At 36.7% G+C, this 14,628-nt stretch overlaps 1 protein-coding gene across 25 annotated transcripts in view; it reads right to left on the bottom strand.

The window, feature by feature from the left end:
* LOC145500187 (uncharacterized) overlaps positions 1–14,182 on the bottom strand; it is a 111,689-nt gene extending 97,507 nt beyond the window's left edge. For 21 of the 25 annotated variants that reach the window (XM_081479671.1, XM_081479688.1, XM_081479679.1 and 18 more), the window contains exon 1: positions 14,021–14,181. In XM_081479671.1, coding sequence (XP_081335797.1) covers positions 14,021–14,081 — 61 coding nt within the window. In that variant the 5' untranslated portion in view covers positions 14,082–14,181. Of the gene's footprint in view, positions 1–5,338; positions 6,067–14,020 lie in introns of those variants that run through there. The other 4 variants (XM_081479673.1, XM_081479697.1, XM_081479696.1 and 1 more) reach the window with 3 other exon arrangements.
* Between the last annotated feature and the right edge of the window lie 446 nt (positions 14,183–14,628).

Raw genomic sequence — 14,628 nt, 5'->3', positions numbered from 1 at the left:
AGTGTAAGACGTTTTTCAGAACATTTGTTCCTCGGTTTCACAGTTATAATCAAGACAAATATTGTTAAAAACTTGATCTAAACGCCTTCGCAAGAGCTTTTGTTGGGGCATAAAAATTGGGTGTAATTATGACGGTTTCAACATTAAGAACATGCAGTCTTATTACTATGACCTCAGTTACCGACGCTTGGAACACACCATTTTATTAATGTTTGTGACCCAGACTGGAAGTTGCTTTATTGACATTCAATATCAAGTGACGAGAAGACGTCATTTATAAAAACAAACAAATGAGTCGAGGCTTCGAGATCTTTAGCCTTTCAAAATATTGAGGCTCCGAGAGAGCTTCGTATAAAAATCGAGACTGCGAGACGCGCAAAACCGCTAAAACAAAGACACTGAGAGATCCGTGAAGTTCGACTTAAATTTTGCTAGACACAGCTTAACGTCTGAACACAAAGCATAATATCATCATTAACAGAAGTTCTTGTATCGAGGTCTTTCGCGTGCAGAAACAAATGCATGAAACAACGCTGTTTAAGTTTCAATGTTAAAGTGCTAAACAAAGCTAAATGTAACTTACCTTGGGTGAAAGCAGGGAGCCAAACTACAAAACATACTGCTATCCGTCCGTATCCTGTTGTGGCAGGACATTGCTGTTCTCCGCGACACTGCTGTTTTGTCGTTTCAATTAACCTGGAGTTATTTTGCCGTTAATCATGAATATAAGTGTTATTCACTTTGTTAGCCTCGTCTACTCAAAGAGACAGTTAGGGACTGAACGGTATGACCAAATCAAGTCTGTTCGATTAGTTTTTGAACTCTCCGACAATCTCCATTTTCACTCAATAACAATCTTGAATAGACAGATCATTTATATTTTAAGTTACAGCTAGTCACCATTAAATACAAACAGTTTTTACTTTTGATCATGTCAGTTGATAGGCAAACAGTTATTGAAAGGTTTATTTTCTGAGAGTCAGTGGAATTGATGCACTTTGACTGGCTTTCCAAGAAAACGTTCTTTGCCCCAAGTTATTCCGCTCAGCTTTTGAAATTTTCAGTTTCTTTTGAAATTCTGATTTGTGCTGGCAGTAAACTACTTTGCGTTAGCTCTATCCCGAATACCTCCTGTTTCGGCAAAATTCTAATAACATGCCCAGGGCTGGAGGAGAAAGGGGGGTTGGGGTAATGGCAAGGTGTGTATGGGGGGAAGGGGAAGAAGGTGTCGGTTGAGCACGTGGAATTACTTTTCATGCCGTATCATTAGAAAAATATTGCGAATGCAAAATGTTTGGTTTATATCAGAAGCAATACAAACTGTACCTTTACAAGCAATTCAAACCTCCTAGATTCTCAAGTTTTTTCTTAAGAAAAATTTGTTTGATCAGCCTTTTAATTACCTCTTACACGTCCTATTGTTTTTTTTTTTATATATATATAATCATCAGTATATCTAATAAGTAATTCATACAATATACTTTGCTCTGTTTCTAGTTATATATAAACTTATTGACTACGCTAGTTGATTTAATGTGGCAGTGACCAACCCGAAAGCCTAAGCTACTTTGGTCACTGCACACATTTACTTTCTATCTATTGTAAATTTTTTGTTTCTGTGTTCTTGTTTGTAATATTTTTAACGCTGAATTATGGAAAATATTGCTAAATTCTCAGAAGACAAAGGGATCGTTTGATCTAAATTAATGACAATAGATAGATGTCTGCATGCTCTTCGTTTTAAATCGATTTGTTCCGTTTTCAAATTTTTGAAATATTTTTATTTTTATCTCTATTGTTAAAAATATCTATTCCTAATGTAGTTTTTATTATTTGTATTTTTGTATGAATGATTATTATGTTATGATGTAGTTAATTATTAGTCAGTAATTTATCAATTAAAATCGGCCATGACACATGGCCAAATTATTATCCCAGCAGGTTGCTGTCTTCATTTTAAGCGCTGTAGCAAACAGAGCTCGACTGTTGGCTTAAATTAGTCGTCTGGTCAATATGATTAAAAATCGCTCGATGGAAGGGGGCATAAAATTAAGTCTCTTACTAATATCATAGTTATTAATATGTAATATTTTTTAAAAGATTGATTATAAGAGATATTTCAAAACAATAACCAATCTGAAATCAGATGTCACGTGTTGAAAAAATACCTTATTGAAGAACTTAACATGCTACAACTTAATGGAAACTAGACGCTTTGCTGCGTGTACCCAGGCAGTCGTTATACTGAGAAGCAACAGCTATATTGCAATTGAGCTAAATGTTCTGCATCTGAAGTTGTACGAAATTCAATCGAATTGATATGCTTAAGCTATTCTGCTTTTGATTGCATTTCTTGGAATCGATTAATAGCTTATTTATACTCGTTTGCAAGTCTTTAGGGTGTGAAATGAGTCAAGGTCTTCATATCAACCTATAAACGTTTCTGTCTATTTTCCTTAGCCTTTGTCGTTGTTATTTGCGTTTCTCAAGCAAGCGAGACATTTTGAATTTCATAGTTATGGCGATGCGTGACATAGACCTACGAACGCGGTTGTCGAAATCATATACTTATCTTGTGATTTTTAGTCCGTTTAGAAGTTAAAGTATTACGAAAAGTGCTTATGTAAATGCTTGTTTGTTCAGTACAGATAATCAGTCGCCTAGATAGCCAAAGTAAGTTCCGGATGTTTGCAATATTTTCCGGCCGCAATGTAGACGTACCGCGGAGGTACACCAACATGGCGGTTCCATACTGGTCTCTGTAAATTTGTGCAAAATATTTCCACGAATATCCGAGCTTGGGAAAACGCACAGGCTTAAAAATTCGAGGAGTGCCATCTTTATTAATCTCCTATAACATCACAATTTCTTGATTTTATCCACTAAATGGTTTTCGGATAAATTTTTTTTGCGTCAGGATTGCGTGACAGTGCAAGCCAAGATTTGTTTTGCTGGGGTCAACATACATTAGTTTAAATGCTTAAATGTACAATAATTCGCTACATGGGTTTCACTCTTGTTAAGACACATAACTCTGTTACAAGCAAATAACGAGAGAATATCGTTTAGTTCGAGATTTTATCTTTATTATACTTTACGAAGTTTCTCAGAGCATTTTACTTAGGTGTACTCGAACAGGTGAATTCGTAAACAAATTCTCTAACCTTCCTGTTCTTGTTGCTCAGAAGTTCTTGAGCCGGTTGATGGCTCCTTTGGTATAACATGATTCATGATTCACTCATGATTCACTCGCTCGTAAATTGATCACTCGTAAGGCTTGCAGCGACCCGTTCCGAAAACGCTTAACGTCCTTTAGTGTTGGTCTACCTTGAACGGTGTGTTCGTATTTATGTCATTTCATCGCCCTAGAAATCGTGGAATCCGTGCTAACTGTTCTCGACGGTAACCTCTGTAAATCCCATGTGGTATACGCATGCACAGGTGGCGCATGCGCTTTAGAGACCAGACGGCGATTTGTAACTGAACGTGGGAAAAAAAAAAAAAAAAAAAAAAAAAACGGAGCCGAAATTTAAATCCAGGCCTCACTGCCTGGGTAAAAATCGGAAATCCCGCGTAATATGTTTAAATGCCAATTGGACTGGAAATCTTATGGGCTTCTTATTCGAGGATCGGGAAGATAGGGAAGGAAAAGATTTGACTGAAACTGCTGGCATGAAGAAAAGATTTTGGCATCTGAGCTTGGGGAAGATAAAACTACCGACATCTCCGCATTACTGCCTCCTTCAACGGGCAAGAAAAGTAGCTCAGATGAGTTTGTTTTGAACAAACACTTGAAAATAAACAGTTTATGCTCGCCAAGATCAGTGAGTACACGTGCGTGTCTTGGTTTGTTTGCTCCACAGTAAACTAAATTCATGTGTTTATCGATTAAACGTCGATTGACCAATATCAATCGATATGATCAATTGCCTAATACTTATCGATTGATATCGGACAATCGATAGATTTTCTGATGATCTATTTTAATATGAAGAGCGATTGTGAAGTTTTTTAAATATTCACAATAATTGTCGGTTGATCTACACCATTTTAAACCCCCAATTTTGATTCGTTCTTGTCAATTGGCATCTGTTTTGTTTTTAGGGCTAGTGGCATTGTATTGTTGACTTGTTGTTTCGTTTAGCCGGTTATTAAGAACCTTTATACGATGCAGGTCACGCCAAAATTATTGTTATGGAAAACGTTTATGGCTGCATAACTTTGTATAAATCTGTCATGCATGAGATTTTGCTGGTGGATGTTGGAACAGATAAAACCATCGCAAAATAGCCTTAAGCAGCTTTCTCTTTTAACATTCCAAATACATTTCTAGCTTAATTTAATCAGTTTTCAAAAAGTTATTCCACCATGAATAGAATTGTTTCATCCCTGGCATCCTGAAGTCTTGAATCAATTACTTCTCCAAGGTATGTGATTTTTATTTCTAGCCAGTACTGGTTAACTCGTTCACTGTGTTTAATTTGATCGTGATCTAATAGTTTTAGATCGTTTTTAGATCAACTAAAATGGCGTCTCCATGGAGAGTTAATAGATTCTTTTGTTTTCTGTGAATGGATGGAACGCATCAAAGTCGCGGGATGTTAGCGTTTACCTTGGTTGTCTACTGCAAACTAAATAAACATTAAGTACGCGTTCTTCGGTGATTATGTAGAAAACAATGTATCTCCCAGAGACCTATCGGGATGCAATATTTTCATATCTAATGAGGCGAGACGAAGGGCTTAAGTAGATCCGGTATGTCAGTCAATGCAGATTTATACTGTTTGATGTTTCACAAATATGACCTTTAGTTTAATTTTGGTGATTTTCAGCAGTAAAATTATCAGTTGCTATATGTATGATCCAAGCCTTCATTTTTGTATTGTCTCATGTAACTTGAACTCAGAAATATAGAGCATGCTTCCAAGTAACTGTTTTATAGCCGTCAGAGTTGTAGGTTTTATTATGGCCATGAAATAACACCTGAAGTATTTGTTTCACAATGCTGTAACTGTAAGTTGAGCAGAACGGGAAACTATTCCGAGTTGTTCCTTAAAACCAACTCTTGAAGGGCAGAAATTCCGGAATAAATCGGCAAAAGAGCTAGAAATGGTATCCCACAGTTGCAGTGTTTAGTTAAGGTGAGTATCCTGTACTTACTTGTAACCGAATAACGGGGGTTCTGTCCTAGCAAATTTTTAGCTGCATTCACCAGCTGTCTACGCAATGAAAAACGCCGAGAGGACTTTTTCTTCGATTCTTTTCTCGCTGAAGGCTTTTATCCTTACCCTAGGACATTTAACATCTAAACAAATAGATGTTAAATGTTTCCACTTACCACACGACAGGAGAAATCCTTGAAGGATCATAAGTGTCGCGATGAAATAAAACTTTGCCATTCTCGCTGCTCTGTTGTCGTTTTAAATATCCCTTCCAAGAGATTTCAGTCAAGACACTGTTGGCCTGAACAAAGCCAGAAACTGGAATTCCCGACTGATTACGAGTTTTTGTGGGGAAAATGAATCCAAAGGTTTTGACGGGGGGAAATTTATCAACTATTAACAACCACATTAAGACGCGTCTCTATGACATGAGATGGTTGATTTGCCCTTCAATTTTCTCGACCATGTCCAAATAACCATAGCAGCTACTCCTAAACGGTGCTACATCCCTGAGGGTACACTTTATTTATTTTTACCGCATCGCCCACATGCCTAAAAAGTTTAAGTTAATTGCTGTTGGAAACAAAGTCTTGGAGAGTATTCAGAAGAAAAACTTCAACAAACTAGGAAGCTCAATAAATGTTGTTTACGATAGTAGTATTCAAGCCACCTTTTATTTCAGGAATAAACCATTGAACGACAGAGAGTTCTTCTATAGAATTTATCGGATATCGAATGCTGCAGCACGAGCCAAATGGCGACACATCATATTCACCAGGCATCATTCAACAAACGTGCCCCAGCCTATGTCGATTGGTTGTTAAGTTATCCGCATCTAAAGTTGGAGTAGTTAAAAATGCGAGCGACGTGTCGAGACGTGTTGTGTGAATGAGAAAATATTTTAAATATCAAAACTTCCAAAACTTCCAAAACTTCATTATGCCTACAATATGCATGATTAAGAAAAATTTCAGAAAATCTGCAAAATATCCATACCACATAAATTTGCTGTAAATTGTTCTCAAAATAAAATTAGAGACGCAGGGAAGCTCATAAAGCTTATAGATGAAGCTCATAAAGGTTCAGAAACAACTAGCGTCATGCCCGGAGATCTAGATTATCTGACCCCAAGAGACAATTCTCTCACCCCTATACCGCTCCGGTTTTTCTATTCTTCAATTCCATTAACACTTCCAGCGAAAGCTTCTTTCTCTTTTCTTCACAGAAATAAATTATTTGTTTTCTTCTTTGGGCCTGCTTCTTTTTTTTAGTTAAAGGACTTAATTCTTTTCTGGAAGTTTTCGTTGGAGAGCAGGCACGAGATAGCGCCAAGGAACTTAGAAGGACGAATTTTTTGAAATACGCGATATAAACATGAGGTACGAGCTTCAAGATGATTGGCCCAGGAGTTTGGGAATTAATCTTAAACTGCCGGGAATTGAAACAAAATTCCAGATATCAAAAGCGAGCTTGTTCAAATCGAATTGCACGGTTCCAGTTGAAGTATCTTTATTCAATAGATAAAAGAACGAGTACGAGATTGACTGCGAGTACGTCGACTACTACGTTGCAAGCCTAGTGTTTATACTTCTTCATGGTGACCAATCCTGTGCCGATAGTCTCCTATTCATCTGCTTAGAGAGCGGTTAGGACTCTGAGAACATAACTGGACTGAATTTCAAAAGTCGTGCTAGTTTAGTTTTGCTTTCAGAAGGTTCCTGATATGAGCCTGAAGCAACTTTCTAATTGACCGCTGCATAAACTGATGAGTTCTTCATGAAAGAAAAGATGTACTATGCAATTGACGTTAATAGATGGCCAAACAAATGATCTTCTAGGAATGTTCAGGAATGGTTATTAATAATTTGGTTGAGTGTATACTCGATCATATGCATACATGGTCTGTAGTGAGACCCAAGCTGAAATTAAACAAAAATCAAATAACGTGCTATCCTTCATGTTTTCCAAACTCAGAGCCGTGGGCATTAAATTTTGTTACGTTGAAATTTTAAACTTCAAGAGTGCGTCTAGATAAGTAGATGCCGTTTGCTTGTAATAAATTAAAATTTGATCATCGGTTTGACATGACTTTTGTGTCAATCTTTCGCTCTAAAGCACATTTTGAATCACTCACCTTGTGATATAATTGAACGCGATTTACATGTTTGTTCATACATCCCACGAACAAATTAAGATGATCAAGCTCTACTCAAAACAAAATTCAAAACAAAACATGTACGACATTCCTACTGTTCAGCTTAAATCAGCCAGTACATGCGACAATAATGTATTCACAAACTAAATGATCCATTAGTAGTCAACCATCCTTGAATACCTTTCTTCATTCTTCTGAATCTGGCGTGCACGCACTTACTCACTAGTTTCATTCCTCGCCTCACTCGATACCAAATGCATCACAAACAATTGGACACACGGACACTTACTCCCTAATCTTCCTACCTAAGAAAAATCTTGCTGTTTCTAGAAATGATTGTTCTTCTTTTAAAGCGCATATTGAGTGAAAAATAATCGCTGCTTAGTTGAAAGGCATTTTAAAGCAAAGAAAAATGATGTTTTTTGGGAGTATCTTCCTTCGTTTTAGAGAAATTGACATGTTTGTATTATGCTAATTAGGAAGGTGGTGACGTCATAAGTTGTGCAACTAAAACAGTAAAATACCAAATCAAGAATATCTCTAGAAATACTGGGGTGGTGTTCTTAAACTTGGCATCAGAAATGTACATCAGAAACAAAATTACATCATCGCGCGCCATGGTAACTACGTTAACTTCATTTTCAGAATCTTAAAAAAATGATTTACTCTGTGATGTGGAAGTTTTCAGTAGCTGTTCATTCACCACGTGCAGAAATTTTGAAGTGTCGACTGCTTCTCTTCGTCGTTTGGTAATTCCATAGCAGCCGCGTTTTCTCATGAAGGTCAAGGCAATATTTTTCTTTTCTGCCTGAATTATTTCTTTATTAAACCAGGCAAGAGCATCGAAATCGCGAATGCACTCTCCAATGTTCAAGTGCATGGCATCTATCCACAATTCAGTAGACAACATTCTGCAAAGTTTTGGAGAACAAAACACTTCAGATCCATAGCTCAACGCACTGGCGGAAATGATCTGCTCTGGTTGGCCCTGGACCATCCAGCAAGTCCTAATACTCTTAACATCCTACTGGCCGAGTTAAAGGAGCTATGTCATGGTTTGCGCATCTTGAAAAGTTAAGCCTAAATTTGTCCAGTTTGATGTTCGTATTCCGTGTCATTCTTCTTAATCCTCAAGCATCCATGCTGCTTTATGGTTTACTATTATCTCTTTGATGTTTTTCTATCTTAGTAAACTACCATTGTCAGCTTTCCTTCAATTTCAAGCAAATTTGTCTGTGGCCAAAATAACTCAAAATATTGCGACTAAGCTCCTAAAATAAGGCAAAAGAGTGAAGCATAAAGAACTTTCACTTGTAATGAATTTAGTCAGAGCTATACAAGCATGTTATTTGCCCAAGACACATGCTGTAAAACTGTGCAAAGAATCAAAAGAATTGTTACTACTTTGCTTCCATTGGAACCAAATTTGCAATTAGCAAGAGTTCATAGGGTACACTAAAGATGGTCATTGTATGTATTTCTATGTACATATATTGGTATATATTTTACGATAGAGTACAATGTATTTTGGAATGGTTTTATCGATCAGCAAACTTTGTCAAACTTTTAATACTCCTATAGCATTATTTAGTTTGTTTCAAGTTAAGAATTTTCTGATCATGGTCGTTCATGATCCCTTGATTGTATTGTTTGTGTTCAAATTACATTTTGTTAAGGAGTATCTCACATTCTTGAAATTAAAAATTTACTTATAAATTACTGAATAAAAAAGCAGTGTAATTTAGGGTGTTGTTTTTATATTGTTGCTTTTATTTGTTCCTTAGACAAGCTTCAGAAATATTTTTAGGTGGGCCTCTGTGACCACATGTTACCTTAGTTATTATGCAACCATTAAGAGGAATGTCTTCTAGAGCTTGTTACAACAGTAAGGCATATAGACCACACCTGAAAAAAGAGGCCTTTGACTCAAACAACTGGCAAAAACTACCAAACATTACCATATCGATGTTACGCACTTTGCCATGAGTCAACTGGTCCATTGAGTAGATCGACTACAAATAAAAATCATTCTACCCTATTGAACTTAAATTGTGTGTATTCACTCATTCAAATGCTGATTGAAATTAGTTCACAACCACACCAGAACATGTACTATCACATCATGCCGAGACATTGATATTTCTTTCATGAGTCCAGTATTGAAAAACGTATCACTAGCCTACAAAGTTTTTTTTTTTTTTTTAACATATGAAAACACAGTTCAAGAACCAAATTAGTGTACTTAGTTTATGGACTCAGAAGGTGAAGATGAATGTATGTAATCTCATATGACAGGGCTGTAGGAGCGTGGGTCTATGCATATTAGCCTTTGAAAATGGAAAAACGCAAATGTTTGGAAATGGTATATCGGCTTTGACAGGGCTCACGGATTTTACCCGCGTGATCACATTTTGAATAATTGCCACATTTTCATTATTTATTTATTATATGATAATGAGCTAATCTGATTGCTCATATGATAATGAGTTAATGGAAACGAACAAGCTTTACTAAAAGTATAAACCCCTTATTTCAGTGATTAATGAAATGCTAAGAATAGCAAATAACCTCAGTTCTATCCAAACTATAGAAATATTAGGCTCGTTATCAAACTCTATGTCTAAAACTTAAGCGAATTAATATATGATACATTAATGTTAACACTGGTAGTATAAGCACAGAGATAAGTTAGTTCCCTTTTTAGTTAGCTCATTCCATAAGTGTAAGACGTTTTTTCAGAACATTTGTTCCTCAGTTTCACAGTTATAATCAAGACAAATATTGTTACAACTTGATCTAAACGACTTCGCAAGAGGTTTCGTTGGGGTACAAAAATTGGGGGTAATGGTGTCGGTTTCAAAATTTTAAGAACATGCAGTCTTATTACTATGACTTCAGTTACCGACGCTTTGAACACACTCTTTTATTAATGTTTGTGACGCAGACTGAAAGTTGCTTTATTGACATTTAATATCAAGTGACGAGAAGACGTCATTTATAAAAACAAACAAACGAGTCGGGACTTCGATTCGAGACCTTTAGCCTTTCAAAATATTGAGACTCCGAGAGAGCTTCGTATAAAAATCGAGACTGCGAGACACACATAACCGGCTAAAAAAAAGGGACTGAGAGATCCGTGAAGTTCGACTTAAATTTTGCGAGACACAGTTTAACGTCCGAACACAAAGCATAATATCTTAACGGAAGTTCTTGTATCGATCTCTTTCGTGCGCAGAAACAACAGCTAGAAACAACGCTGTTTACGTTTCAATGTTAAAGTGCTAAACAAAGCTAAATATAACTTACCTTGGATGAAGGCAGGGAGCCAAACTACAAAACATACTGCTATCCGTCCGTATCCTGTTGGGGCAGGACATTGCTGTTCTCAGCGACACTGCTGTTTTGTCGCTTCAATTAACTTGGAGTCGTTTTGCCGTTAATCGTGAATATAAGTGTTATTCACTTTGTTAGCCTCGTCTACTCAAAGAGTCAGTTAGAGACTGAACGGTATGACCAAATCAAGTCTGTTCGATTAGTTTCTGAACTCTCAGACAATCTCCATTTTCACTCAATAACAATCTTGAATAGAAAGATCATTTATATTTTGAGTTACGGCTAGTCGCCATTAAATACAAGCAGTTTTTACGTTTGATCATTGTCAGTTGATAGGCAAACAGTTATTGAAAGGTTTATTTCCTCAGAGTCAGTGGAATTGATGCACTTTGACTGGCTTTCCAAGAAAACGACCTTTGCCCCAAGTTATTCCGCTCAGCTTTTGAAATTTCCAATTTATTTTGAAATTCTGATTTGTGCTGACAATAAAATAGTTTGCGTTAGCTCTATCCCGAATACCTCCTGTCTCGAAAAAATTCTAACAACATGCCCAGGGCTGGAGGAGAGAGCGGGGTTGGGGTAATGACGAGGTGTGTATGGGGGGAAGGGGAAGAAGGTGTCGGTTGAGCACGTGGAATTACTTTTCATGCCGTATCATTAGAAAAATATTGCGAATGCAAAGTGTTTGGCTTATATCGGAAGCACTACAAACTGTACCTTTACAAATATATGTATTTCTATCGTTAATAATAGCTAATTGCTAATGTAGTTCTTATTATTTGTATTTTTGTAATTTTTAGAGGGCCACAAGTTCATCAGTGATGTTAGTTACTGTTACGTGTCACCCTTATAAAGTAGAGTCTCTTACTTACTATGAAATATTTGTTTTAATAGATTGATTATAAGAGATACTGCAAAACAATAACCAATCTGAAATCAGATGTCACTTGTTAAAAAAAAACCTCATTGAAGAACTGAGCATGCTACAACCTAATGGGAAAAATCGGAATGCCCGCGTAATATGTTTAAATGCCATTTGGCCTGGAAATCTTATGGGCTTTCTATTCGAGGATTGGGAAGGTAGGGGAGGAAAAGATTTGACTGAAACTGCTGGCATGAAGAAAAGATTTTGGCATCTGAGCTTGGGGAAGATAAAGCTACCGACATCTCCGTATTACTGCCTCCTCCTTCAGCGGGGAAGAAAAGTAGCTCGGATGAGTTTGTTTTGAACGAACACCTGAAAATAAACAGCTTATGCTCGCCAAGATCAGTGTGTACACGTGCGTGTCTTGGTTTGTTTGCTCCACAGAAAACTAAATTCATGTGTTTATCGATTAAACGACGATTGGCCAATATCAATCGGTGTGATCAATTGCCTAATCGTTATCGATTGATATCGGGTAATCGATAGATTTTCTGATGATCTATTTTAATAAGAAGAGCTTTTGTGAATTTTTTTAAAATATTCACAATAGTTGTCGGTTGATCTACATCGCTTTAAAATTCTAACTTTGATTCGTTCTTGTCAATCGCATTTGTTTTGTTCTCGAGGCGAGGCCCATTGTATTGTTGACCTATTGTTTCGCTTGGCCAGTTATAAAAAACCTTTTAAACGATGAAAGTCACGCCAAAATTATTGTTACGGGAAAAGTTTAGGGCTTCATAACTTAGTATAAATCCGTCAAGCATGACATTTTGCTTTTAAAATATGGATGTTAAAAAATACGGTGGAACAAATAAAAGCATCGAAAAATAACCTTAAGCAGCTTTCTCTTTCAATATTCCAAATATATTTCTGGCTTAATTTAATCAGTTTTCAAACAGCTATTCTAACATGAATAGAATTGTTTCATCCCTGGCATTCCGAAGTCTTGAATCAATTACTTCTCCAAGGTATGCGATTTCCATACTGGTTGGCTCGTTTACTGTGTTTAAGACGGATTCCGCTCAAAGTTCGAGCAATAAGTGCCAAAATTATTTACCAAAAATCTACTCGTAGCACGGTAACTTTTGGAATACTATTTAAAACAACTCACGTTAGTTCATTTCTCTAAGTGACCCCGCAATTAAATTCTCAAGCAGTCTCGAGAAATGTCAAACCTCGTTAAAATGCTGAAAGCGTGTTTAATTCTATTTTGAACTAACGCGAAATGTCTGTCTTAATTGAAATATGGGTAATTTCAAGTTCAATTTTCTCTCAGGAGGTTAGCTAGCTCGAGAGCTTAAGTCTCGGTAAGTTCTTCTTAACTGTATTCAAGATATCATCATGCCATGAGGGTTTTTTTTTGGTAACTTAATTTTTGCTATCATTGCTCGAATGTTCTGCGGAAATCATCTTAATTCGATTGTCATCAAATAGTTTTATATTGTTTTTAGATCAACTGAATTGTCGTCTTTATAAAGAGACGCCATTTAATAGATTCTTTTGTTTTCTGTGAATCGATGGAACGCATCAAAGTCGCGAAATGTTAAGCTTTACCTTGGCTAGCTACCGCAAATTAAAATAAACATAAGTACGCTTTCTTCGGTGATTATATAGAAAACAGGGACCTATCGGGATCTCCCAGGGACCTATCGGGATGCAATATTTTCATATCTAATGAGACGAGCCGAAGGGCTTAAGTAAATCACATTTTTTTCAGTCAAGTTTGATTTATGTTTCACAAATGTGAACTATCATATTTTGGTGATTTCCAGCCATAAAATAATCACTTACTATATGTATGGTCCAAGCCTTAATTTTCGTGATTTTTCATGTAACTTGAACGCAGAAATATAGAGCATGCTTCCAAGTAACTGTTTTATAACCGTCAACGGTTGTAGGTTTTGTTCGGGCGATGAAATAACATCAGAAGTATTTGTTTCACAATGCTGTAACTGTAAGTTGAGCAGAACGGGAAACTATTCCGAATTGTTCCTTAAAACTAACTCTCGAAGAGCAGAAATTTCGGAATAAATCATGCAAAAGAGCTACAAATGATATCTTATCGTAGCAGTGTTTCCAGCGCTGAACAGACGACCGCTACAATTGCTTAACATTGATAACTACTGCTTCTGTTCAAGGTGTTCACTAGTCAGCCGGCTATCAGCACTTGAGCCATTCAAGTAAAACATAGGATACTAAGGGAAACCTTCCATCCCATTCCTGTCTATCTAAGTAATGCTTAGTTAAGGTGAGTATCGTGTACTTACTTGTGACCGAATAACTGGGGTTCTGTCCTGACAAATTTTTAGCCGCATTCACCAGCGTCCTACGCAATGAGCAACGCCGATGCGGAGTTTTTCTTTGATTCTTTTCTCGCTGAAGGCTTTTATCCTTACCCTTAGACACCCGTGACTAAACAAATAGATACTAAACGTTTCCACTTACCATACGACAGGAGAAATCCTTGAAGGATCATAAGTGTCATGATGAAATAAAACTTTGCCATTGTCGCTACTTTGTTGTCGTTTTAAATATGCCTTCCAAGAGATTTCAGTCAAATGATGCTCAAATGATACCATGCTCAAATGACCATAGCAGCTCACCTCCTGAACGGTGCTACATCCCTGAGGCTACACTTTTGTTTTATTTTTACCGTATCGCCCACATGACTAAAAAGTTTGAATTAATTGCTGTTGTTGACAAAGTCTTGGAAAGTATTCAGAAAAAAAAAAAAACTTTAACAAACTAGAAAACTTAAAAAATGTTGGGTACCATAATAGTGTTCAAGCCACCTTTTCTTTTTGGAGTTGTCAGAAGCCGGTAAACGATTAAACGACCGAGGGTTCGTCTATTGCCGGTTTTCAGTGTCACGCCATTCAAAATGGATCAAAATAGAAATCAAAACCGTTCAGTGGATCAAGTTCAGAATCTGGGAAATGAAAGAACGTAAATATTCAAAGACTCTCGCCAAGATTCTGGTCACAGCAATTTTTCTTTCGCAAGATATGCGGAGAAATTTTTTGCCAAAATTTATAGAAATTTGTATGGGGACG

Source organism: Orbicella franksi, chromosome 10, assembly GCF_964199315.1.
Source record: "Orbicella franksi chromosome 10, jaOrbFran1.1, whole genome shotgun sequence".
Classification (NCBI taxonomy): Eukaryota; Metazoa; Cnidaria; class Anthozoa; order Scleractinia; family Merulinidae; genus Orbicella; species Orbicella franksi.
This window is presented reverse-complemented; position numbering and strand designations above follow the sequence as displayed.